This window comes from Phyllobates terribilis, unplaced genomic scaffold, assembly GCF_046119375.1.
Source record: "Phyllobates terribilis strain yellow unplaced genomic scaffold, ASM4611937v1 Scaffold_7__3_contigs__length_470593459, whole genome shotgun sequence".
NCBI classification, from domain to species: Eukaryota; Metazoa; Chordata; class Amphibia; order Anura; family Dendrobatidae; genus Phyllobates; species Phyllobates terribilis.
The window spans coordinates 289,620,540-289,648,319 of NW_027362767.1; the positions used below are offsets into that span (position 1 = coordinate 289,620,540).

Sequence of the window (27,780 nt, forward strand, 5' to 3'; positions counted from 1 at the left end):
GCACTGGTTATGGGGACACTCGGGGAGCACTGGTTATGGGGACACTCGGGGAGCACTGGTTATGGGGACACTCGGGGAGCACTGGTTATGGGGACACTCAGGGAGCACTGGTTATGGGGACACTCGGGTAGCACTGGTTAGTGGGACACTCAGGTAGCACTGGTTATGGGGACACTCGGGGAGCACTGGTTATGGGGACACTCGGGTAGCACTAGTTATGGGGACACTCAGTAGCACTGGTTATGGGGACACTCAGGGAGCACTGGTTATGAGGACACTCAGGGAGCACTGGTTATGGGGACACTCAGGGAGCACTGGTTATGGGGACACTCGGGGAGCACTGGTTATGGGGACACTCGGGGAGCACTGGTTATGGGGACACTCGGGTAGCACTGGTTAGTGGGACACTCAGGTAGCACTGGTTATGGGGACACTCGGGGAGCACTGGTTATGGGGACACTCGGGTAGCACTAGTTATGGGGACACTCAGTAGCACTGGTTATGGGGACACTCAGGGAGCACTGGTTATGAGGACACTCAGGGAGCACTGGTTATGGGGACACTCAGGGAGCACTGGTTATGGGGACACTCAGGGAGCACTGGTTATGGGGACACTCGGGGAGCACTGGTTATGGGGACACTCGGGGAGCACTGGTTATGGGGACACTCGGGTAGCACTGGTTAGTGGGACACTCAGGTAGCACTGGTTATGGGGACACTCGGGGAGCACTGGTTATGGGGACACTCGGGTAGCACTAGTTATGGGGACACTCAGTAGCACTGGTTATGGGGACACTCAGGGAGCACTGGTTATGAGGACACTCAGGGAGCACTGGTTATGGGGACACTCAGGGAGCACTGGTTATGGGGACACTCGAGGAGCACTGGTTATGGGGACACTCGGGGAGCACTGGTTATGGGGACACTCGGGTAGCACTGGTTAGTGGGACACTCAGGTAGCACTGGTTATGGGGACACTCGGGGAGCACTGGTTATGGGGACACTCGGGGAGCACTGGTTATGGGGACACTCGGGTAGCACTGGTTAGTGGGACACTCAGGTAGCACTGGTTATGGGGACACTCGGGGAGCGCTGGTTATGGGGACACTCGGGTAGCACTAGTTATGGGGACACTCAGTAGCACTGGTTATGGGGACACTCAGGGAGCACTGGTTATGGGGACACTCAGGAGCACTGGTTATGGGGACACTCAGGGAGCACTGGTTATTGAGACACTCAGGGAGCACTGGTTATTGGGACACTCAGGGAGCACTGGTTATTGGGACACTCAGGGAGCACTGGTTATGAGAGGACTCAATCTTTGTAAAATCTTAGCATATTATAATACAGAAGCGCCCCTGACGTGGACAGAGCAGAGAAGCCGCCATACCAGAGGACAGGACAGCAGGGAGCAGAGCCCAGAACACTGCGGGCTGCAGTCAGGACCGGCGATCAGCGACCTGTCCCGGCGACAGACAAGTAACCTCTCTAGCATATAGCGACCTCTAGCGACAAATGAGCAGAACAAGCACTCATCTTCTGCCACATCTAATATGGCGCATTCTTACAGCCGTGCACTACCGGCACATACATTATGACGGCCATCTAACGTCATTTCCCGACTACGGAGGCTGTAGAGCTCAGACATGTCAAACAAACATGGCGGCTGAATCCGAACCTGAGCTCCTGAAGTTGTCAGAGCTGTTGGATAAAGGATGGCAGCTCCTGGAGGAGGTGGAGGACAGCAGCCAGCCGGCGGGGGTGCGGGAGGTGCAGGAGAAGGTGAAGCGCGGGCTGGGGCTGCTGGAGCAGGCGACCCGCATGGTGACTCAGCTGCAGCTCTTCAGGTACAGCTGGAGGCTTGGTCCCCTGCTGTGCGGCGGCCTGCACGGCCTCAGTCCTGGCCATACGGGGCATTAATCTGGGGGCAGTTAGAGGTGTGATGTCAGGGCCAGCAGTCCCCACCATTAGTACCAGGGGAGGGCGCTGTGCACCATGACTACATGGCCTGCAGTGACTGGCACTGTGCTGGTTATATTGCCCAGGATTCGCTGCTTGTAGATTGCCATGTAGTGTACAGCAGCAGATCTCACCTCCATGTACCCGGGTGGAGAGATGCCATACAAGTCCTCACACTACGGTACTATGATTACACCAAGGCTCCCATGCTGTGGCTGGTGTGCCGGTACACGTTATTAGCTCTGTACGATATGCCTGTGCACTGTGTGGCGGGGGGTACGTGCGCCGTGCCTGTGCACTGTGTGGCGGGGGGTACGTGCGCCGTGCCTGTGCACTGTGTGGCGGGGGGTACGTACGTGCGCCGTGCCTGTGCACTGTGTGGCGGGGGGTACGTACGTGCGCCGTGCCTGTGCACTGTGTGGCGGGGGGTACGTACGTGCGCCGTGCCTGTGCACTGTGTGGCGGGGGGTACGTACGTGCGCCGTGCCTGTGCACTGTGTGGCGGGGGGTACGTACGTGCGCCGTGCCTGTGCACTGTGTGGCGGGGGGTACGTACGTGCGCCGTGCCTGTGCACTGTGTGGCGGGGGGTACGTACGTGCGCCGTGCCTGTGCACTGTGTGGCGGGGGGTACGTACGTGCGCCGTGCCTGTGCACTGTGTGGCGGGGGGTACGTACGTGCGCCGTGCCTGTGCACTGTGTGGCGGGGGGTACGTACGTACGTGCGCCGTGCCTGTGCACCGTGTGGCGGGGGGTACGTACGTACGTGCGCCGTGCCTGTGCACCGTGTGGCGGGGGGTACGTACGTACGTGCGCCGTGCCTGTGCACCGTGTGGCGGGGGGTACGTACGTACGTGCGCCGTGCCTGTGCACCGTGTGGCGGGGGGTACGTACGTACGTGCGCCGTGCCTGTGCACCGTGTGGCGGGGGGTACGTACGTACGTGCGCCGTGCCTGTGCACCGTGTGGCGGGGGGTACGTACGTACGTGCGCCGTGCCTGTGCACCGTGTGGCGGGGGGTACGTACGTACGTGCGCCGTGCCTGTGCACCGTGTGGCGGGGGGTACGTACGTACGTGCGCCGTGCCTGTGCACCGTGTGGCGGGGGGTACGTACGTACGTGCGCCGTGCCTGTGCACCGTGTGGCGGGGGGTACGTACGTACGTGCGCCGTGCCTGTGCACCGTGTGGCGGGGGGTACGTAAGTACGTGCGCCGTGCCTGTGCACCGTGTGGCGGGGGGTACGTACAGTACAGACCAAAAGTTTGGACACACCTTCTCATTTAAAGATTTTTCTGTATTTTCATGACTATGAAAATTGTACATTCACACTGAAGGCATCAAAACTATGAATTAACACATGTGGAATTATATACTTAACAAAAAAGTGTGAAACAACTGAAAATATGTCTTATATTCTAGGTTCTTCAAAGTAGCCACCTTTTGCTTTGATGACTGCTTTGCACACTCTTGATGAGCTTCAAGAGGTAGTCACCGGAAATGGTCTTCCAACAATCTTGAAGGAGTTCCCAGAGATGCTTAGCACTGTTGGCCATTTTGCCTTCACTCTGCGGTCCAGCTCACCCCAAACCATCTCGATTGGGTTCAGGTCTGGTGACTGTGGAGGCCAGGTCATCTGGCGGAGCACCCCATCACGCTCCTTCTTGGTCAAATAGCCCTTACACAGCCTGGAGGTGTTTGGCGTCATTGTCCTGTTGAAAAATAAATGATGGTCCAACTAAACGCAAACCGGATGGAATAGCATGCCACTGCAAGATGCTGTGGTAGCCATGCTGGTTCAGTATGCCTTCAATTTTGAATAACTCCCCAACAGTGTCATCGGCAAAGCACCCCCACACCATCACACCTCCTTCTCCATGCTTCATGGTGGGAACCAGGCATGTAGAGTCCATCCGTTCACCTTTTCTGCGTCGCACAAAGACACGGTGGTTGGAACCAAAGATCTCAAATTTGGACTCATCAGACCAAAGCACAGATTTCCACTTGTCTAATGTCCATTCCTTGTGTTCTTTAGCGCAAACAAGTCCCTTCTGCTTGTTGCCTGTCCTTAGCAGTGGTTTCCTAGCAGCTATTTTACCATGAAGGCCTGCTGCACAAAGTCTCCTCTTAACAGTTGTTGTAGAGATGTGTCTACTGCTAGAACTCTGTGTGGCATTGACCTGGTCTCTAATCTGAGCTGCTATTAACCTGCGATTTCTGAGGCTGGTGACTCGGATAAACTTATCCTAAGAAGCAGACGTGACTTTTGGTCTTCCTTTCCTGGGGTGGTCCTCATGTGAGACAGTTTCTTTGTAGCGCTTGATGGTTTTTGCAACTGCACTTGGGGACACATTCAAAGTTTGCCCAATTTTTCGGACTGACTAACTATTATTTCTTAAAGTAATGATGGCCACTCATTTTTCTTTACTTAGCTGCTTTTTTCTTGCCATAATACAAATTCTAACAGTCTATTCAGTAGGACTATCAGCTGTGTATCCACCAGACTTCTGCACAACACAACTGATGGTCCCAACCCCATTTATAAGGCAAGAAATCCCACTTATTAAACCTGACAGGGCACACCTGTGAAGTGAAAACCATTTCCGGTGACTACCTCTTGAAGCTCATCAAGAAAATGCCAAGAGTGTGCAAAGCAGTCATCAAAGCAAAAGGTGGCTACTTTGAAGAACCTAGAATATAAGACATATTTTCAGTTGTTTCACACTTTTTTGTTAAGTATATAATTCCACATGTGTTAATTCATAGTTTTGATGCCTTCAGTGTGAATGTACAATTTTCAAAGTCATGAAAAGACAAAAAAATCTTTAAATGAGAAGGTGTGTCCAAACTCTTGGTCTGTACTGTACGTGCGCCGTGCCTGTGCACCGTGTGGCGGGGGGGGGGGGGGGGGGTACGTGCGTCGTGCCTGCGCACCGTGTGGCGGGGGGGGGGGGGGGGGTACGTGCGTCGTGCCTGCGCACCGTGTGGCGGGGGGGGGGTACGTGCGTCGTGCCTGCGCACCGCGTGGCGGAGGGGGGGTGGGCGCCGTGCCTGCGCACCGCGTGGCGGAGGTGGGGGGTGGGCGCCGTGCCTGTGCACAGTTTGGTAATACTTCCTGTCTCTCATCCCCTTCTGACTCATTATTTTGTGTTCTTGCAGCACCAATGAGGATCTGGATGAGATCTCCTCCGCAGACGTCCGATACCTCTTGCTTCCCGCTCTTTTGGGGGCTCTGACCCTGAAGCAGGTGAACCTCAGTCACAGGCGGCAGCACCTGGAGGCGGCTCGCTCCTATTTTCTAGACTTCCTCAAAAGATGCCACAGCTACAAAGTTTCCAGTTTTAACCTCCCTGGACAGGAAGAAGCCGCACAAGGGGAGCGTGATCTGGTACGCAGCACCCGTGCGGGTGCACCTCCTAATCTGACTGCCATGGCAATGCAGCGGCAGGCCAAGATTGAAAGGTAACAAGACCTGAATAATGAGCTCGTGTCTGTGTTTTCACTTTTCCTCAGAACTTACATCGATTGTCTCAAAAAATATTGTTCACAATTCAATAGCGGACCTGGAAAGCAGTGTGCTCATAGTGTGCATACATCAGAAATAGCGTGCGGATTTGCACATTTTCATCTGTGGTAGCGCCCCCTGCTGATTGCTCCTGGGGCAGGAATGTTGGTCCACCAACATACGCTCAGTAGCTTCCCTGCGATGTCCCTGGTCATCCAGTCTAGTGATGAGACTGATACTGTAATTCTGTTTCCTGCTTGTTGCCTGAGTTACCGACCACCCCTCCACTCTTACAGCAGTGGTCGGTCTCCTAGACAAGGATCACAGTGCTTACAAGCTCCTTTGCTGCTGCAGAGGAAAAGCTGCCTTTTCTTTCTCATTGAAGAACACACATGTTGGGCCGCCATGCTGCTGCTCCGATCTGTCAATCATCAGGAGCACACTGTTCCTTACCACACAGGAAGTCGGGGGGCAGAGGAGGGGTGCGCTCTGCAGAAATTAGGGAACACCTTTAGTCTCGGTCTCTCAATCAAATTAACTGTGAGTAACTTTCATTTGCAGTATAATTATTTGTGACTGTCACAACCAGAAGTGCAGCCATACTACTCGCCACTTTTAACCCCATAAGAATCCTGTGCCATAAACCTGTGATACTCGGTCCTGACTCCTGGGCCTTCACTCTATGGTGCATTTACAGTGTGGGATGTAAGCTACGTTTCCTGCAGAAGCAGGTCCAATTCCCCACTATCAGACACAGCCAGGGACCCTGCGGACAAGACAGAAGTGGTTAATTACTCCGATTAGGTATCCGTATGAGCAAGATAACTTCATTATTTTTTTAATTTGTAGCACAAAACAATATTTAATTGTAATTTATATCTACCACAAAGCAATGAAAAAAAACTTTTGGGTGCCTCAGGCTTGATTTTAGGTATATTCGGTCCTCTTAATCAGAATGTCATTCATGTTTTTGGGGCAGCTCTACTTTTTGAGAGCCTAAAATGTGCGCTTTTGCCGAATGGAAACAAATATGGATCAATCCCAATAAATTAGCATTTTAGTTTCGGATCACTTGTCATTTTGTCGACATGTTCAAGCAATACCAAAGTTACAATTACCCAGAAGCTAATAGAAAGCTGCCATCATTATTGCTCTATTGTGGTCACGTTTGCAGAAATTGCTCCTTTAACCAATAATTCTGGTACTGAAAGGAACATGGAGTCCAAAGTTTGACTGCTGCTGTGGTTTTCCATATACATGGGCACGTTGTATAATGTGTATCCATCCTGATTGTAGAATTCCATTGTGTTCTCACTTTCTATAATGATATTGTTATCTGATGGATTGCAGGTATAAGCAAAAGAAGGAGCTGGAGAGCAGACTGTCCGGCTTGAAGGCGGCAGTGAAAAGCGGCACCGCTGAAGAAGAGCAAGTGCGGGAATTCTACCTCCTGCATCTACAGCACTGGGTGTGCATTGCCCTCGAAGAGGTGGAGAGTATCGACCAAGAGATGCCAATGGTAAAGGCCAGGGAGATGATGAAGGTGAGCCAGGTCATAGTGTTACTAGTAACATAAAAAGATGGAGGTATGAAATCCATGTCAGAATGGCTTCCTGTAAGGTGAAGGTGGAGCCAGGAAGACTCACATTCATAGCTCCCGGGTAAGTATCTTTCATTTCTGTCAGCAGAGTGGAAAATAAACCACCACTCTGTCAACGTGACCTCAGCGGAAATCACTCTCATGAGCCGTCAGTGACCGCTCTGTGCCGACAAAGAACAGCGCCGAGCACAACAGGCAGGTAGGTCGCAACTACCTGCCTGTTAGTACTTAAGCACTTTTTTCTTTTTTTGCAAAGTCCCCGATATATATGTGGAAGTGCAGGCAGTTCTGCATGTCGTGCTCATACTCAATGAATTAATCAAGATGTTTTGAAAATTTAGTTTCCATATTTTCATTATTTGCATATCATCAACATGTCTATCCATCCTGTGAATTTCAGAAGTCCACGACTTTGCTTTCTGCGTGTTACAATTTCAATCTTGAGGGGTGTATATACATTGCTCAAAAAAATAAAGGAAACACTCAAATAACACATCCTAGATCTGAATGAATGAAATATTCTCATTGAATCCTTTGTTCTGTACAAAGTTGAATGTGCTGACTCTGACAACAAAATCACACAAAAATCATCAATGGAAATCAAATTTATTAACCAATGGAGGCCTGGATTTGGAGTCACCCCCAAAATTAAAGTGGGAAAAGACACTACAGGCTGATCCAACTTTGATGTAATGTCCTTAAAACAAGTCAAAATGAGGCTCAGTATTGTGTGTGGCCTCCACGTGCCTGTATGACCTCCCTACAACGCCTGGGCATGCTCCTGATGAGGTTGCGGATGGTCTCCTGTGGGATCTCCTCCCAGACCTGTACTAAAGCATCTGCCAACTCCTGGACAGTCTGTGGTGCAACGTGACATTGGTGGATGGAGCGAGACATAATGTCCCAGATGTGCTCAATAGGATTCAGGTCTGGGGAATGGGCGAGCCAGTCCATAGCTTCAATGCCTTCATCTTGCAGGAACTGCTGACACACTCCAGCCACATGAGGTCTGGCATTGTCCTGCATTAGGAGAAACCCAGGGCCAACTGCACCAGCATATGGTCTCACAAGGGGTCTGAGGATCTCATCTCGGTACCTAATGGCAGTCAGGCTACCTCTGGCGAGCACATGGGGGGCTGTGCGGCCCTCCAAAGAAATGCCACCCCACACCATTACTGACCCACTGCCAAACCGGTCATGCTGAAGGATGTTGCAGGCAGCAGATCGCTCTCCACGGTGTCTCCAGACTCTGTCACGTCTGTCACATGTGCTCAGTGTGAACCTGCTTTCATCTGTGAAGAGCACAGGGCGCCAGTGGCAACTTTGCCAATCCTGGTGTTCTGTGGCAAATGCCAAGCGTCCTGCACGGTGTTGGGCTGTGAGCACAACCCCCATCTGTCGACGTCGGGCCCTCATACCACCCTCATGGACTCTTAACTGTTTGTGCAGACACATGCACATTTGTGGCCTGCTGGAGGTCATTTTGCAGGGTTCTGGCAGTGCTCCTCCTGTTCCTTCTTGCACAAAGGCGGAGGTAGCAGTCCTGCTGCTGGGTTGATGCCCTCCTATGGCTCCCTCCACATCTCCTGGTATCTGCTCCATGCTCTGGACTCTGTGCTGACAGACACAGCTACCCTTCTTGCCACAGCTCACACTGATGTGCCATCCTGGATGAGCTGCACTACCTGAGCAACTTCTGTGGGTTGTACTGTAGACACCGCCTCATGCTACTGTACCTCTAAGTGAGAGCAATGGCAAAATGAAAAAGTGACCAAAACAACAGCCAAAAAAGGATGAGAACAGAGAAATGGTCTGTGGTCACCACCTGCAGAACCACTCCTTTATAGGGGGTATCTTGCTAATTGCCCATCATTTCTACCAGTTGTCTGTTCCATTTGCACAACAGCAGGAGAAATTGATTCACAATCAGTGTTGCTTCATAACTGGACAGGTAGATTTCACAGAAGTGTTATTGACTTGGAGTTACATTGTGTTGTTTAAGTGTTCCCTGTATTTTTCTGAGCAGTGTATATTTATCCAGCACATACTGCTTTATACACCAGTTAATCTGTATGGAGGTCATTATTACTACTATTACTTTTTATTTGTTCAGTATTGAAAAGAATCTGTCAGCAGTTTTTGCTGTTTAATCGGTCTGACAGCAACATGAAGTAGGTACAGAGACACTGATTCCAGCGATGTATCACTTTGCATACTCTATGCAGCAGTTATGATAGTCACAGCTTTCTCTGCTGCAGATCTAGCAGAGCTCAGTTGTTGATCTGTGTATAACCCCCCCACCACCACAGCTTTCTGTTAACACTGTGCAGTGACAGAGAGCTGCTAATTAGTACTGAGGACGAGCCTGGACTCGAAGGCAAAAGGGCAGTTGTCCTGTAGTGATAATATCCTGCTGATAAAACACTGATTGTATTGAAATAGCAAAATACAGCCCATTAAGTGACACCTCACTGGAATCAGGGTCTCTGCCCCTACATTATGATCTCAGATTACATTGCAAAAACCTGCTGACCAATTCCCTCTAGTCTATTTTATCTTTACTTTATTCCTGTAGGGGTCCGAAGTTGCTCATCATCCTCCACGTCCAACAAGACCACCTATGAAACCATTTATCCTGACTCGAGATGCCCTCCAGGCAAAGTACGTGGTAGTTCATTCTATTTCAGCTATCGTGTTTATTTTTTTTCATTATTTTATACATGGGGAAAAAAACTGTTTAAATTACAGGGTCTATGGAGCAGGATACCCTAGTCTTCCTACTATGACAGTTGATGACTGGTACGAGCAGCATCGCAGTAAAGGAGTCCTCCCTGATCAGGGTGTTTTCAGCAAACAAACAGGTATGTCTTTTTATTTATTTATTAAATTGTGGCTTGCTTTATTTTTCTACTTCTGTAGAATCACTTTAATCAGTAAAATGTCATAATAAATGCATTCATAAATTCTTTTTAATTAAATCACATTAATTTTGTCTAGGGAAGTAATCACTATAGTACATTAAAATGGTGGCCATCTTGTTATGATAGAAACCTATTGTGGAATGTTAAAAAGTTTGAGTGCAGCATGTTCAGTAGGATGTACTGCTGCTTTGACCTGGAGATAACCTATACCAAGTACAATCAATCTTATCTCCAGGGCACTGCTGTATGAGCTGCCTCTTCTTAAGGCCCCGTCACACTAAGCGACGCTACAGCGATCCCGACAACGATACGACCTGTCAGGGATCGTTGCTGCGTCGCTATGTGGTCGCTGGTGAGCTGTCAAACAGTCAGATCTTCCCAACGACGCAGCAACGATGCAGCGAGCCGTAACGACCTGTATAACGATGCACCGCCTATGTGTTTCTGTGTCTGAGTCATCAACAAGGTCGTTGGTAAGATGTCAAACACACCGATGCATGCTACCCAGCGGGACCTCAACGATCAAAGAAATGTCCAGACCATTCCGACACGACCAGCGATCTCACAGCAGGGGCCTGGTCACTACTACATGTCAAACGCATGCGGATTGTACATGCGGATTGTACATGCATTTTCATGCCAGGGACATGCAGATGTGAAGCGTTCTTCACTTGCATTTCCGCATGCGGGTTGACAAGTGCTTTCCAATCGATTTTAGCATCACTTGGAAAGTGCTTGACAACTTGGTTACACTATATAAATCCATGCAACCAGCATGGATTTATATAGTGTGACCCGAGAGAATTTAAAAAAATAAAAAATAAACCTATACTTACCCTCCGATGGCCCCTGCAGTCTTGCTGCGCTCCTGTGCTGGCTGCCGACAGATCGCGGTGCGCTGTACTGAAGGACCTGCCGTCACATGACTGTGACGTCACCGCAGGTCCTACAGATCTGCCCGCAAGCACAGAGGAGGAGTCCGGGGGCCGTCGGAAGGTGAATATAATCTTTTTTTTATTTTATTCTTTTTTTTTTTTTTTTTTTATACTTCTTTAGGGTACCCGGGTCCGGAGGAGAGTCTCCTGTCCTCCACACTCGGGTACCATCCGCACATTAGAACACGGCAAGTACGCAAGTACAGATGCAGTCTTGCGGAATTGGCGCGTTCTAATGCAAGTCAATGGCGGCGAAAACGCAGCACTTCCGCAAAATAATTGGTAGTGCTGCGTTTTTTTCCGCAATGATAATCCGTAGCGGAAATTTCCGCAGCATGTGCATAGCACATGCGGATTATCATTGGGGGACATGGCAGGCCTTCTACCATGCGTTTCTGCAGCGTTTTTGCCGCTGCGGAAACGCTTAAAAAGCGCATCGTGGGCACACAGCCTTAGATCAGATAGACAGGGTGGTCCGCAGTGTGAGCAGCCTCTTCTTATCTCAGCACCACTTGTATCTCCTGTATATTATATCAGACCGGGCGGACAGCAGTGTGAGCAGCCTCTTGTTACTTCAGCACCCCTGGTATCTCCTGTTATATCAGATAGACAGGGCAGACAGCAGTGTGAGCAGCCTCTTCTTATCTTAGCAAATGTGGTATCTCCTGTATATTATATCAGATAGACAGGGAGGTCAGCTGTGTGAGCGGCCTCTTCTTACTTCAACACATCTGGTATTCCCAGATACACAATTGACATTGGTGGCTAAAAGTGTGACTCAATCAGCAAATCAGATGCACCACAGCTCCTAAAAATAGACATTTAACATGTGCAGAGTCCATAAATGCCAGTTAGGCCTGTGTCTGTGTACCCCGACACCCTATATATTTCTAGAAAGCAGTTGGCCTGACAATTGCTGTTGTCATGTGTCAAATCCACCTTTCATTTAACTGTCTAACAAACAACCATTATTTTAATAAAACATACACTTGCACCTTAAATTACAAGCAGAGGTTTTTTTTCTTTGTTTTTTTTTTTTTTTTTTTATGTAAAATAGTAGCGTGACCCTGTTAAATTTTTCCTCCCCTTCTTCCAAGAGTCATAACTTTATTTTTCCAGTACGAGTTGTACTTTTGCATATGTGGCGCCCCTGCGGGTCCAGTCGCCACAGAGGTACTGCATCTCAGCCAGAGGTGTGGTATCCCACTCTCAGGTAAGGAGGGAACACTACCCGGGACCCACACACCCACATCTAACACCACATCACTCCAGTAGGGAAGGGCAAGATTGCTCCTGAGGGAGAGCACAGTCCCTGTCAATGTCTGGAGGGGGGAACTAGGTAGAGGAGGTGGGTGGAGGAAGTAGTTTAGGGGAGCACACAAGTAAGGACTGTAGGTAGAGGGGACTACATAGTGACATTTAGTGATGTGGGTCACATGACAGACAGTATAAAAAGACAGGTAGAAACATCTAGAAGCGCCCAGTGAGTGAGGACCGTTGAGGAGTAGGGTCCAGACAGAGTGAGGGCCCAGTCAGAGGGGCCCAGTAGGAGAGAGAACGAGAGGAGCGAGGGAGTCAGAGAAGGGCTACAGAGACAGAGAAGCGATCTTTTGGGCACGGGACGTGCGGAGTCCACCAGTGCGCCCGAATTCACGCCGACCGTAGTCGGGAGAAGGAATCAGGCCGCAGTAGGTGACCAGCCCCAGACTAGTGGAGGACTGCAAGACTCAGCTAGCAAACCAGAGGCTGCGGTATCTCTAAGTGCCGTAGCCAAAACCACACACATTCACTGAAAAGGTGGCCATATAGGACCAAGGGGACAGAGAGGACGTCGCCCAACAAGGCCCGCGGCCATTGACTCGGGACACTGTGTGTGAGGTGCCGGGCAGGAGGGTGAGAGCCAGCGCAGAGAGAGACGACCCGGGAAAGGTACACAAGAAAGGGGGTCCCGATCAAGTGCACCCAAGTTATCTGAGAGTTGGCTGGATCACTTCCCCGGAGGACACAGGACTCGGTGGGCTGTTGTAACCTGGAACATCACAAGAACTGTGAGTAAAAACTTGAAGACTGCACCCCGCTGTGTCCTTGACTTAATTGCTGCATCACCTACCTTGCACTACACCAACAACAAGGCTACCAATTTAACTGCCCAGGGGCCTAGCTCTACCCGTGGAGAGCTGAACCATCTCTGCTGCTTCACCAACGGCCCCAGTGGATCTGAACAGCAGCGGCGGCTACCTATAGCCGCATACCACGGGTGGCGTCACAAAACTTTATCCCCAAAACTTTATTCCCCTCTGTTATTGACCGCCCGGGGCCACAGACCGGGTCAGTCCACCGTGACTATCCAAAGTATCCGAGTACTCCACGGCCCCAGGGGGCGCATCACATGACGCCATTCATTCTGCCACATAGTGTACTGGAAGATGGGGAAAAAAATTCCAAGTGTGGTGAACTTGCAAAAAAAAGTGCAATTCCACAATGTTTTTTTTAAATTTTATTTATCATGTTCAATATATGGTAAAATTGACTTGGCAGTATGATTTCCCCAGGTCAGTACAAGTACGCAGATACCAACCGTGTATTTTTTAATTTAACCTCTTTCCAACCTTAGACGTACCCAATATGTCATGGCCGGTAGGTACTTACCAATCTTGCAAGTACTAGCTTCGTCATGGTGATTTCTTTATCGCTTCATTGGGGGACACAGGACTATGTGTGTTTGCTGCTGTCGCTAGGAGGTTGACACTAGGCAAAAAAGAAAAAGCTCCTCCGCAGTATACACCCGCATACAGGCATCAAGCTCACCAGTTTAAGCTTAGTGTCTGTAGGAGGTAGATCTGGATCCTACTGATCCAACCCTGTTGTGTTTTATTAATGTTTCTTCTTTATTTTTCAGATACTGTTCTTCAGGGTTAACAGGGAACACTGCATCCCCTGTTATCCCCATTCTCAAGCGACCAAGAGAGCAGTGTGCATTTCCCACATCGCCCACTCTCGGACCCGCTGGGCAGGACTTATCCCCTGTCACCTTCGGGTGTCTCAGGGTGATTCTTGGTGGCCAGTCCTTGCCCATTCCCCACCCCAGCCCCCTCCTCGGAGCGGCCTGAGAGGGAGACGGTGGTCACTACGGTGACCTTCCCCCAGATTCTGGGGTCAACACAGTCTCCTGCACTGTCCAGGACCGGTCAGTGCGGGAAGGAGGAAGAGCCAGGATCCCCCTTATCCACGGAGGACCTCCTGGGACCATCCTCAGAGGGAAGGAGCAAGAACAGTCATCGGGAAAGGTACAATCCCTCCCTGCTGCCTCCTCAGTCCCAGGTCCCTCACATCTCAGCTATGCACGGGCCCCATAAATCCTGGGTTAATAAGGGAAGCATCTCATTTCCCCGCCGACGCTTACCTACTGCAGCGCTTGGCCACGCCCCCTCTCCTCTCAGACATCGGGAAGCGAACAGAGGGCCTCGTACTCATGGCGTCCCCCACAGAAACCCCCCGCCCCCCCGTTTCTCTGTCCTTTTTTTTTTTGCGCGGCATTTCTGCCTGTGCTTTCTCTGCCGGGGGGCGGGTCGGGGTGGGCATTACTCTTTCAGGCGGGTACACGCCCCTCCCGGAAAACGGACAATCAGAACTGTGGAGCATTATGACGCTTCCGTCACACCCACTTTTATCCCGGGGGCCTATCAGCGCCCAAGTTCTTAAGCCCGCCCCCATCCCCTCTACCTATCGGAGCTTTGGCTCCCCTAGCTCGCTCAGGGCTGCACGCTCTGCTCCGGCTCCGCCCCTCTACGCTGCTCTCGTTCTGGCTCCGGCAGCAGCATTCTGTCTGACTGCCTCATCACCGCAGCCCTGCTCCTGTCTCCGCGGCTCCGGACTTTCCTACGGGGGATACGGGACCGTGCACATTCCAGACCGGGTAGGACCTACTCTGGCACCTCCTCACAACACAGGCTCCCTCCTCTGCAGTATTTCTGGTTAGGCACATATGCCCAAACCCAGGGAGCTTTCTTTCCGTCCAACCACACAGTCACATACTACGCCTGTGCTCTTTGCAGTACTAAGTGGCCCGCGGGTCTGACAACGGCCTTTTGCTCGACCTGCAAGCCTCCCACCATGCTGGCACCCCAAGACCCCCCTGCCGCCCAGGACGAGGTAACGCCCCCTCCTCCGGAGTGGGCTGTTGCTATGTCCCAGTCTGTCTCTGATCTCACCTAGGTACCTCTATCTCTGGTGCAGGTCCTAGAACGTTTGCCCATGCTATCCACGGCCACCAGTGCTCCGAACGTTCCAACGGACGATTCGCAGGCACCCCTGCCCCCTCCTTCTAAGGGCAGACCGAGGGCACGTTCTCCGAAACGGACTCACACAAGCTCATCCTCCAGCTCTCCAGACTCCAAATTGCTCCCTGCATCTCACACCTCTTCCCCAGAGGCCGCTCCGGGATCTGACACGGAATCAGATTCTGACTCTGGATCCGACACGGACTAATATTCTAAAAACCAGGACATGGTTGACAGCCTTATATCGGCCGTCAATCACACTCTGCATGTTAAAGAGGACGAGAGCTCTTTTCAGGACTACTCCGTTTCCTTCAAGAGAATTAAGCGCCTGGCACGCACCTTTTCTAACCATTCAGAATTTGATGGTGTCTTTCAAAAACAATGGGAGCATCCAGAGAAGCCCTTCACTGGAAAGAAACAGTTAGACATGCTATACCCATTTAACCACGACCTCGTCAGCAAATGGACGGAGTCCCCTTCTGTGGAATCTCCTGTCTCTCGTCTCTCGGCTAAGACGGTACTGTCCCTTCCAGACGGTTCTTCCCTCAAGGATACTACGGATAGCCAAGGCCTCAACCTGTCTAAGTCAGCCTTCGAGGCTGCTGGCACATCCTTTTGTCCTTCCTTCGCCTCAACTTGGGTATCAAAGGCAGTCTCCGCATGGGCCAAAAAGCTTAGACAGGGCATCCTCTCCGGGGCTTCCCCAGACGATCTGGCTGACCTAGCGGATCAGATCGCCCACGCAGGGAAATATCTCCTCACGGCGTCACTTGATGCCGCTACCTGTTCAGCACGCGTCTCCAGCAATATCATCGCTATACGTAGGATTCTTTGGCTGAAGGCTTGGAACGCCGACCCGGCCTCCAAGAAATCGTTAACAAATCTCCCTTTTCAGGGCTCCAGACTGTTTGGGTCTAAATTAGACCAGATCATCTCTGATGCCACTGGGGGCAAGAGCACTTCCCTTCCTCAGCCGAGACCTAATCACCCTTTTCCTAGAAAACGTTACCTTCCGTTCCGGTCCTTTCGTCGGTTCCCGCAACCAGGATCCTCCTCTCAACTGGACCGTACCCCAGCACAGCAGGACAAACGTAAGCCTACCTTTAGGCTCACTCCCAGCTGGCGCGCAAAGGGTCGCTCTTCCAAGCCCTCTTGATCCCGATCACGATCCAACAGGTTTTCTTCAGCATGACGGGTCACTCCCACCTAGGATTTCTCCCAGGGTGGGCGGCCGTTTTCTTCTGTTCCGAGACCCTTGGGTATCGGCTATAGAGGATGCCTGGGTCAAGGAGATGGTGACCTCAGGCTACAAGATCGAGTTCAACGCCATACCAAGAACACGATTTCTCAGGTCCCGCCACCCACATCCATCTCTACTTCCCGGTTTACTTCAGGCCATTGCCTCCCTTCTGCACTCAGGAGTTATAGTTCCAGTCCCCCTTCAAGAAAGGTGTTCAGGTTTCTACTCAAATCTTTTCGTCGTTCCAAAAAAGGACGGCTCACTACGTCCGATCCTAGACCTCAAACAACTAAACCGACAGGTACGCGTACGGCACTTCAGAATGGAGTCCCTCAGGTCGGTAATAGCCTCGATGGAGGCCGGGGAATATCTATGTTCAGTGGACATTCAGGATGCGTATCTACCTCGATGACCTAATGATCAAGGGTCCCACGTTCAGGGACTGTCTCCACAGTCTCCAGATCACCCTGAACACGCTTTCTCAGTTAGGCTGGCTGATCAACATAGACAAATCCTCCCTGGCCCCCTCTCAGCGCTTAACCTTTCTAGGGATGCAGTTCGACACGACCCATGCCTGGGTCTTTCTTCCAAGGGAAAAGATAAACTCTCTCCGTCGGGGGATTCACCTTCTCTCTGACCCGAGTCCACGCCGCCTTCGCCTGTGCATGAGTGTCTTGGGGAAAAATGGTGGCAGCCATGGAAGCATTCCCGTTTGCCCAGTTCCATACCCGGCCTCTTCAACTGGCCCTTGTGTCGGCATGGGACAAGAACCAGTCGTCTCTAGGTCGACGCATCAGGTTACCTCCTCATGTCAGAAGGTCACTAATATGGTGGACTCGTCCTTCTTCCTTCAGACCCGGGAGGTCATTCCTACCACTTTGCTGGCAGGTAGTCACAACTGATGCCAGCCTCATAGGTTGGGGGGCAGTCTTCCTCCACCACACAGCGCAGGGCCGTTGGAATCTCCACGAAGCCTCCCTACCGATCAATATATTGGAGATAAGGGCAATTTACCTGGCATTGCGTCACTGGCAGGACATTCTTGCAGGATTCCCAGTCCGCGTACTATCGGACAACGCCATGGCGGCGGCGTACATAAACCGTCAGGGAGGAACACGCAGCAAGTCCGTCTTCAAAATGGTGACAAGAGTGCTAGTTTGGGCCAAGAACACTATTCCGGTAATCTCAGCAGTGCACATTCCGGGGTCAACAATTGGGCTACCGACTTCCTCAGTCGGCAGGGCCTTGCCTCAGGAGAATGGTCTCTCCATCCCGAGGTGTTCCATCAGATATGCTTACGATGGGGCACGCCGGACGTCGACCTCTTGGCGTCTCGGTTAAACCACAAGGTTCCATCCTTCGTAGCCCGGTCCCGCGATCGCTCAAGACTCGCTAGTAATCTCATGGTCTCAGTTCCAGCTCCCCTATCTTTTTCCCCCTCTACCATTGATCCCTCGGGTCGTCAAAAAGATCAAGACAGAGCGAGTACCGGTAATTCTAATAGCCCCGGATTGGCCCGGACGTGTCTGGTATGCAGATCTAGTAAACCTGCTCGTCGACTCCCCCTGGAGACTGCCGGACCGTCCAGACCTCCTCTCTCAGGGACCTATTCTTCATCAGAGTTCTCGGTCTCTGAATTTAATGGCATGGCCATTGAGGGCACAGTGTTGAGGAAAGCTGGTTTTGCGGACAGCGTCATCCAGACCCTAATTAGTGCCAGGAAACCAGCAACCTCGCGCATATACCACAGAACCTGGAGAGCCTTCTTTTGTCACTTCGAAAAGGATCAGCTAGCTCCCATGTCCTTTTCGCTACCGGTCATTTTGGCCTTCCTTCAGTCTGGCCTGGAAGCGGGACTCTCTCTAAGCACTCTCAAAGGCCAAGTTTCGGCCTTGTCTATTCTATTCCAGCGTAACTTGGCTTTCTGTCAAGACGTTTCTGCAAGGGGTGGCTCCCCTCACGCCGCCTTATCGCCCCCCCGGTGGATCCATGGGACCTTAATATGGTCCTCAGCGTCCTTCAACAGCCCCCGTTTGAACCCATTCAGGACATCTCAGCCTCTCTTCTCTCCTGGAAGGTGGCTTTTCTGGTGGCTCTTACCTCTATTAGGAGGGTTGCAGAGCTCGCAGCCCTCTCTTGTCGGTCGCCTTTTTTGGTCTTCCATCAGGACAAGGTAGTGCTGAGGCCAGTGCCCTCCTTTTTGCCAAAAGTAGTCTCCTCTTTCCACATCAATGAGGACATTGTTTTGCCTTCCATCTGCCCGGCCCCAGTGCACCCTCGAGAGAAATCCCTGCACAAACTGGATCTGGTCAGAGCTCTACGTGTGTACCTTTCTAGAACGGCTTCCCTTCGGTGTTCGGACGCCCTGTTTGTCGTTCCTGAGCGGCGTCGCAGGGGTCTCCCTGCTTCCAAGTCAACAATCGCCCGTTGGATACGTTCTACCATTTTGGAAGTATATCGCGTCTCAGACAAATCTCCCCCTCCGGGGGTAAGGGCTCACTGCACCCGGGTGGTGGGGGCCTCTTGGGCTGTTCGCCATCAGGCTTCAGCTTCTCAGATCTGTAAGGCCGCAACATGGTCTTCACTCCACACCTTTTCAAGGTTTTACAAGGTCCACACTTATTCCTCGGCTGATGCCAGTCTTGGACGGAAGGTTCTGCAGGCAGCAGTTGCCTGCAGTCAGACCTAGTCTGTGGCTACCTTTTTTGTTTTGTTCTCCCGCCCTAGGGGCTGCTTTTGGACGTCCCATGGTCCTGTGTCCCCCAATGAAGCGATAAAGAAAGAGGGATTTTTGGTACTCCCCGTACAATCTTTCTTGGAGCCTTCATTGGGGGACACAGCACCCTACCTGATTTTGGGCATAGCTACAGTGGGCCCTGTTGGGCATCTAATATAGTTTTCGCGGTTGTGCCACGTTGGGCATTGCATAGTTAATTGTTTAAGTTCCTCCTACTGCTTTAGCCACTAACTGGTGAGCTTGATGCCTGTAGGCGGGTGTATACTGCGGAGGTGGAGCTTTTTCTTTTTTGCCTAGTGTCAACCTCCTAGTGACAACAGCATACACCCATGGTCCTGTGTCCCCCAATGAAGGCTCCAAGAGAGAGATTTTACGGTGAGTACCAAAAATCCCTCTTTTGCATTCAGAGACTGTGCGCGCGCTACCGCTGCTGGGTGTAAGCTCAAGCTCATTTCGACACCCATCACTCACTCACCGCTCCTGCATTGCTATACTTTATAACTGCGATCAGAGCTAAGAAAGTGAAAGTCCCATAGTGGGACTAAGTACACAAGTTTTTAAAAATAAAAAGTGTAAAAATATTTTTTAAAAAACGCAAAATAATAATATATATAATAAGTATAGTAAAAAATTAAAATTTTTACTTTGTACCCAGAAATAAATATTTTTGGGGAATAAAATAAACACAAAGTACACATTTGGTATTGCAGTGCCTGGTACAACCTGCCCTATAAAAATTTCACACAAGTTAACCCCTTCAGTGAACACCGTAAAAAAAAAAAAAAAAGAGGCAAAAAACAATGCCTTATCAGACTGCCAAACAAAAAGTAGAATAAAACGCAATCAAAATGACAAATGTAAATAAAAATGGTACCGCTGAAAACTTCATCTTGTCCTGCAAAAAAACAAGCCGATATACAGCTTCTTCAGCAGAAAAATAAGTTATAGGTCTCAGAATAAAGCAATGCAAAAATAATTCTTTTTTTCTATAAAATTAGTTTTTGCGTAAAAGCGCCAAAACATAAAAAAAAACTATAGAACTATAGTATCGCTATAATCGTACTGACCCGAAGAATAAATCTCTTACCAATTTTACCACACGCAGTACATCATAGAAAAAAAAAAAAAATCCTGAATTGCTGGTTTTTATTCATTCTGCTTCCCAAAAATCGGAATAGAAAGCGATCAAAAAAATGTCACGTGCCTGAAAATGATACCAATAAAAACGTCAACTTGTCCCACAAAAAGCAAGCTGTCACATGACTCTGCTGGCCGATATATGGAAAAATTATAGCTTTGAAAATATGGTGATGCAAAAACTAGTTTTTACAATAAAAAGTGTCTGTGACAGCTGCCAGTCATAAAAACCTGATTTAAATCTGGTATCGCTGTAATCGCACCGACCCGAAGAATAGTCGTCTAATCACTTACACCGCACGAGGAACGGCGTAAAAAATAAATAGAACCAATTCTTCACCTGCTTTTGATTTGTTTTTTCTGTTTCCCAAAGATCGCAGTAAGGCTCAGCTCACATTTATCCTGTGATCTGCGCTGAGCGTTTACATTGGTGTTTCCATGTAAATCTCTGAAATACGCGATTCATACTGAACCCCCAGCGAAATATTCTCTATAATGAGGCAGATGGAGTCACTGTGGACGCCGCCTGATCTGTGTTCCGGTAGTGTCCGTCTTTTTAGGCATTAATAAAAGTGCCGTCGGTCATAGTTTTGTGCACTTCTGAAAAGAAGGATAACGCTGAACAGAGGCCAGACGAAGTCCAAAGTATCTCTGCTGCCTGATTATAGTGATTTGTATCATTCAGGGGTTTCATCTGAATCGCGTCACTCAGAGATTCAGATGGAAACCCTGATGTAAGGGCTCAGCGTAGAGCACAGGATAAATGTGATCCAAAATGTTCCTAACAAAAGCTTCAAATCAATCCACAAAAGAAGCAAATATAGGGGCTTCCACATTACTAGTAGCACAAAGGTTCTGGAAAAGCGAAATGGCACCACCCCCTCCAAAAGAAAGTCAGCAAATTCTGCTCCTCCAAATCCAAATGCCTCCCTCCCTTCTGAGCTCCAGTGTGTGCCTAAACCGCAGTTAGCGTCTACATGTTTGACATTTATGTAGCGATGAGACCCTGCTTAATTTACGGGTGCCTGTCTCCAGAATCACAAGGTGGGCATAACATACTAGTCACTACAACGGCAGTTTGCAATTTTCCCTCAGCAACATCCACTGCTGCTTGTTTCTGGAAAACACCCTTGGAGTCAAAATCCTCACTACACCTGTAGATAAATTCCCAAAGGGGTATAAATTTCAAAATAGGGTCACTTGAGGGGGGCTTCTGTTCTTCTAACACTTAGGGGCTCTGTATATGGAGCCCGCAAACTATTCTAGGAAAATCTGCATTCCAGGAGGCGCCATTCCTCCCGAGTCTTGCCATGTGGCTAAGCAATACTGCACAGCCACATATGGGGTATTTCTACATTTAGAAATTGTGGGACACATTTTGTTGCTACTTTTACCCATTTCCCAGTGTAAAAGTGTCAAATCTGGAGCTAAAATAATACAATTTTGGAGGTAAAAATGTAATTTTTTCTTCACTGCTCAATGGCATAAAATTCTGTGACCCACCTGTTGTGTCAATATGATCATTTTCTCCTGCTATTCTTGTGAAAATGAAAAAAATTGAGGCTAAGACACCATTTTTGTGGGAAAATATATATATTTTTTTCATTTTCACAGATCAACATAAAATTCTGTGAAGCACCTGTGGGTTCAAGGTGCTCACCACCTGTGGGTTCAAGGTGCTCACCACCCATCTAGGTGAATTTCTTGAGGGGTCTAGTTTCCACTGCTTACTCAGATCAAGGGATCTATAAACGTGACATGACACCCACAGACCATTCCATCAAAGTCTGTGTTCCAAAATATCACTCCTTCCTTTCTGAGCCCTGCTGTGCGCCCAAACAGTAGTTTTCCCCCACATATGGGGTTTCTGTGTACTCAGGAGAAACTGCACAACAAATCTTGAGGTCCATTTTCTCCCATATTCTTGTGAAAATAAAAAAATGGGGCTTAAAAAAAAAAACATTTGTGGAAGTGTGAATTTTTTTTTATTTTTTTTTTCACATCTCAACATTATAAACTTCTGTGAAGCACTTGGGGGTTCAATGTGCTCACCACACATGTAGATAAGTTCCCTGAGGGGTCTATTTTCCAAAATGGGGTTACTTGGAGCCCCTGTTTAGGCACATCAGGGGCTCTCCAAACACGACATGGCGTCTGCTAATTATTCCAGCAAATTTTACATTCACAAAGTCAAATGATGATCCTTCCCTTCCGAGCCCTGCCGTGCGCCCAAACAGTGGTTTTCCCCCACCTATGAGATATTTGCGTGCTCATGAGAAATTGCACAACAAATTGCATGGTCCATTTTCTCCTGTTACCCTTGTGAAAATAAAAAAAAGTTAATTGCTCATTTTTTCCTTCCACATTCTATTAATTCCTGTGAAGCACCTGAATGGTTAATGAACTTCCTGAATGTGGTTTTTGGGCACCTTTAAGGGGTGCAGTTTTTAGAATGGTGTCACTTTTGGGTATTTTTCTGTCGTATAGGCCCCTCAAAGTCACTCCAAATAAGATGTGGTCCCTAAAAAAATGGTTTTGTACATTTTGTTGGAAAAATGAGAAATCGCTGGTCAACTTTTAACCCTTAGAACTCCCTAACAAAAAAAAATGATATTTCCAAAATTGTGCTGATCTAAAGTAGACATGTTGGAAATGTTATGGGGTGTAGTTTCCAAAATGGGGTAACTTGTCGGGGTTTTCCACTGTTTAGGCACATCAAGGGCTCTCCAAACGCGACATGACACCCGCAGACCATTCGACCATTCCATCAAAGTCTGCGTTCCAAACGTCACTCCTTCCCTTCCGAACCCTGCCGTGCACCCAAACAGTAGTTTTACCCCACATATGGGGTATCGGCATACTCGGGAGAAATTGCACAACAAATTTTGTTGTCCATTTTCTCCTGTTACTCTTGTGAAAATAAAAAAAATTGGGGCTAAAAGTAAATTTTTGTGGAAAAAAATTGGATTTCTTATTTTCTGTGACGCATCGGGCAGTTCAAGGTGCTCACCACACATCTAAATAGATTCCTTGAGGGGGTCTAATTTCCAAAATGGGGTCACTTGCTGTCAGTGATTGACAGCGGCACTTTACTGGTTAACAGCCGCGGGTGTTAAAGGCACTTGGCTAATGAAATCAACCTTTAAGTGCGGAGAAATATGCGGGCTCAACTTGTGAGGCCGCATTAAAGGCAGGGACACGACAGATGACGTACATGTATGTCATAGGTCATGAAGGGGGTTAAGTTGGGAAAAGTTCATATATACCACCAATATCTAAACCAACAGGAGCCTGTACTCTCAAAAACGCTGAAACTGATCATGCAATATTTGGATGTCATCCACAAATGTCTTAAAGTTGTACACTACAAACAGCGATTATTGCTACCCAAATCTCTGAGAGCACACAATATAATAAGCATAAATATACAAGCCATTAGAGGGAACCTGTTGCGTTGTACATCTGTAGACAGTGTGATGCAGAGAAGGAGAAGCTGAGCAGAATGATATATAGATTTGTGGGAAAAGAACCAGTAGAACTTGTATGTTATTCATTGAAATCCCTGCTGTTTGTATATAAAGGAGTCCAGTGGGTGGTCCTACTAGTGATTGACTGTGTATACAGGGATGACCATCATACAGTGAAAACTGTCAATCACGGTATAGGACCGCCCACTTGACTTGTATGCATACAAACACCAGGGATTTTAATGAATAAAATGCAAAGTTTACTTAGTTTTTTTTCCACAAAAATCATCAATCAATCTGATCAGCTCGATTTTCAACATGACAGGTTCCATTTAATTTTTACACAAAATCACCTTCCTGCAACTTTGCATCCACCTGCGAGTATAGGCAAAAATTGCATTACAATTTTCAACACAATTGTGAACACTGGGAAATCCCATGTAGAAACATAATGTTCACATTTACCACACATCTATATCCACAGGTGAATGTGTTTAAAAAAAAAAAAAAAAAAATTGCAAAAAATAGTTCCTTATGGAAAGTTATTTCTGACTGAAGTAAATCTGTTCCATCTGTCAGAAATGTATTAATGTTCTTCTCTAGTGATAACTCTTACCACTATGACTGCTATTCATATAAATTCACATGACATACGTATACGTACTTAAAGGGAATCTGTCAGCAGGTTTTTGCTATGTAATCTGAAGATAGCATATGAGGCATGGGTTAAAACAACAGAGTTCAGCGATATGTCACTTATCAAGCTGTGTGATTTTGTTTACTTAGGGCTCGCTCACAGGAGCGTATTACACAACCTAGTGCTATCCGACAGCACTGGGACCAATGTTATAGTATGGGGCTTTGAAGATGTGCGATTTTTTTTTTTTTCTTCTACAGACCGAATCGGCATGACAAAAACCGAATCTGACTGAATCTTTTTTACAAACTGAATCGGCATGAGAAAAATCACCGCATGCTCCGGAATTCAGATCACGTGCACCCATACAAGTCTATGGGTGCGTGTAAAACATCGGACGGCACTCAGATGTCATCCAAGTGCGGTCCAACATTGCGGACTCATACAATGGAGAAGAAATTAAGCTCTCAGTCTAATCTACACCTGTGCCCTGACGTGGTAGACCGCTTCTGGGTGTCCCTCTCCAGTAGGCACCCCCCCCCCCCCCCCCGAAAATAGTGCACAGCAGAGCGCACGTTCACTCTGTTGGCACCATTCTAGTCTATGGCCCCGTTGGCGCATACTCTCAAATCCCGTTTTGCGGGGGGGACTTCAGATGCAAGCCCCGATGGGGCCATTGAACGCAATGTTACAGCATCCTAATGAGCACACATAGTGTGTTTAAACTTGTGAATAAAATGCTATAAAAGGCACAGGAGGAGAATGACGCATCAGTTTCTCCTTTCCCTGCAGTTTGTCTCCTCCCCTGTAGTTTCCTCTCTCCTCAGATTGGCGTTGGCACTTTAACTGCCTTTATATCTATTGGCTCGGTCTTTGTGTTATATTAAAGCCAAGAGTTCCCGACCACCAGTCCCTTTCCTCAGTAGCCATGCTTGGTGGCTTCAGCTGTTGGGTCCCTGGAAGTTGGGCAGATGCCATCAGAGTGGTGGATTGTGGTGGCAAGTCTGACTTATAGCTTTATCAGTATCCCTGCATTATGGTAACCCTAAAACACAATTTGAAAACCCTTTTTAAGTCCAAATGATCAGTGTATAGTTCAGGTGTAATTAGCATTGCATGTCATTTCATTGGCCGTATATGTTGTCAGGACTCGCTGGGTCCAGCAGGACGAGAGCCACTCTTGCAGCCTCTTTAATGTTCATTTGCCACACGGGCATATAAACAGGGGCTGACCTACTGCATTGATCCTGGTATGTGTGTGTAGCATATAAAGTTTAGGAATTTCTACAATAGAAGCCCATCACGTTCTGTGTTCCTTGTTCTGTCTAAGGCCATGGCCCCACTATCAGTATTCGGTCAGTATTTTTTCTCAGGAGTTGGAGCAAAAACCAGGAGTGGGTGATAAATGCAGAATTGGTGACTTGTTTCTATTATACCCTTTCTCTGATTGTTCCTCACCTGATTTTGGCTCCCACTCCTGAGAAAAAATACTGACCAAATACTGATAGTGGGGCCGTGACCTAACAGAGAGACTAGACTGTCACTGCACCTTCTGTTATAAACTATTGCAGCGCTGACTATGATAACCTGGGAAAGATCAGCCTGAGAAGTTAATGTAAGTGCCCTGTACAATTTGGGTCACTTTATCTGTCGGCACTATCATCAAAGGTCATACTGTAGTTTAAAAATGCTGCATTGCAAATATATTAGTTTTTTCTTTTTTTTTTCTATAGATGAGGAGCAGGAGGCAGCTGAACGGGAGCGTAAAGAAGAGCAGGATGATCCGGACACACTGCAAAAGGCTCGGAATTGGGACGATTGGAAAGATACCCATCCTCGGGGATATGGAAACCGCAAGAATATGGGCTGATATCACTTCTGGTCTAGTTTTAAAGAGACTCGCTTAATGGCATCTACATTATTCACTGGTCAAGTAAGACTTGATTTAGGGATCGCCGTCTGATGAGTGCGATAAGTCACTTGGGGTGCTTTCACATTGCGTTCAGGCACACTTTGGTGGCCCCTTCTGGGCTGAAGTCCAAACCACCCACAAAACGGGATTTGGACATATGCGCCGACAGGGCCATAGACTATAGCGGTGCCGGCAGAGTGAACGTGCGCTCTGCCATGCATCATTCTCAGGCATGTACGCCTACTGGGGGTGGACACTCAGAAACAGTCTCTACTACGTCCGAGTGCCACCTCCAGTAGGCGTGCCATACACATTCGAAAATAATGCATGGTAGAACACACATTCACTATGCTAACACCATTATAGTCTATGGCCTGTTGGTTCATCCGTCCGAATCCCATTTTGCGGGGGGTTCACACATAAGCCCCAATGGGACCACCAAACGTCTGCCTGAACGCAATGTGAAAGCATTACTGACAGCATTGTGCGTGCCTTTGTTCTCACACTAGCTGATGCCATGACACAACAGTTCAATGTATGTTTGTATTTATTTCTGATTCTGGTTTCTTTTTTTTTAATAAATGTTCTCCTGGTATTTGTCTGTGATGCGGCCCACATACTTGTACAGACAGACTACGTGTTCTTTCTCAAGTATAATCACAGTTTACTACATTCACTAGGTCTGTGCCATTACATACCAGACTGGAAAACCAAATAAAAATGTAAGTTCAGCAATTGCAGGATATAGCCCCTGCTTAGGAGATTACTGAATACAAGTTCAGAGAACAAATTAAAATGGACCAAGGGAAGGTAACCATGATTCTGTGACTCTTGCACAAAGGTAACAACCTAATACAAAATAATATTGGAATGATAGCGCTCCTCTAGAAGGAAGAAAACTATCTATAGTTATGTCGTCTTATAGTCTAGTGGGGGTCAGCAGTGCCAGATCACTTTCTTAAACGATATGGACCCCTTTGACATGGAAAAAAATATTCACCATATTTTAATGGTTACCTTAAGTTATTAGGACTGCACGAAGTTGCAGTGGGAAAACCTCATTAATTTTCATATCCCCTAATCTAGTTCCTCTGGAGTCTGAGGCCTTTGTTCCTGTAGTGTCTTGTCTTTTTAGACACGCACCTAAAAAGACAAGACACCACAAAAACAAAGGCCGAATGAAGTCCAGAATAACTCTTCCTGCCACATTATAGTGAATGAATCCATCAGGGGTTCTGTCGTAATCATATATTCAGCAGATTTAGATGGAAACCACAAGGTGAGCGCTCAGCGTAGAGCACAGGATACACGTGAGCCCAGCATTATAACAATTTTTTTTTTTGGGAGGCAGAATGAACAAATCAACAGCAGTTCAAGAATTGCATTTATTTTATTTTTTTTAACAGTGTTTACCGTAAGCGATAAAACCGCTTTATTCTTCAAGTCAGTATGAAT

General features: G+C 48.3%; 1 protein-coding gene across 1 annotated transcript; it reads left to right on the top strand.

Annotated features, from left to right (window-relative positions):
• Nucleotides 1–1,602: 1,602 nt before the first annotated feature.
• Nucleotides 1,603–26,920, top strand: IGBP1 (immunoglobulin binding protein 1). The gene is made up of 6 exons (XM_073640932.1): nucleotides 1,603–1,847; nucleotides 5,114–5,416; nucleotides 6,810–7,002; nucleotides 9,635–9,720; nucleotides 9,808–9,920; nucleotides 26,147–26,920. Exons 1-6 carry the CDS (start codon nucleotides 1,660–1,662, stop codon nucleotides 26,281–26,283), a joined length of 1,020 nt encoding a protein of 339 aa, XP_073497033.1. The 5' UTR covers nucleotides 1,603–1,659; the 3' UTR covers nucleotides 26,284–26,920.
• Nucleotides 26,921–27,780: the final 860 nt, after the last annotated feature.

What these genes read in the sequence shown, in the direction of transcription:
- IGBP1 (XM_073640932.1), top strand. Translation starts at nt 1,660, where the DNA reads ATGGCGGCTGAATCCGAACCTGAGCTCCTGAAGTTGTCAGAGCTGTTG. An exon ending in CGGCAGGCCAAGATTGAAAG is followed by an intron (nt 5,417 to 6,809) that starts GTAACAAGACCT and finishes GATGGATTGCAG; the next exon opens with GTATAAGCAAAAGAAGGAGC. An exon ending in TGTTTTCAGCAAACAAACAG is followed by an intron (nt 9,921 to 26,146) that starts GTATGTCTTTTT and finishes TTTTTTCTATAG; the next exon opens with ATGAGGAGCAGGAGGCAGCT.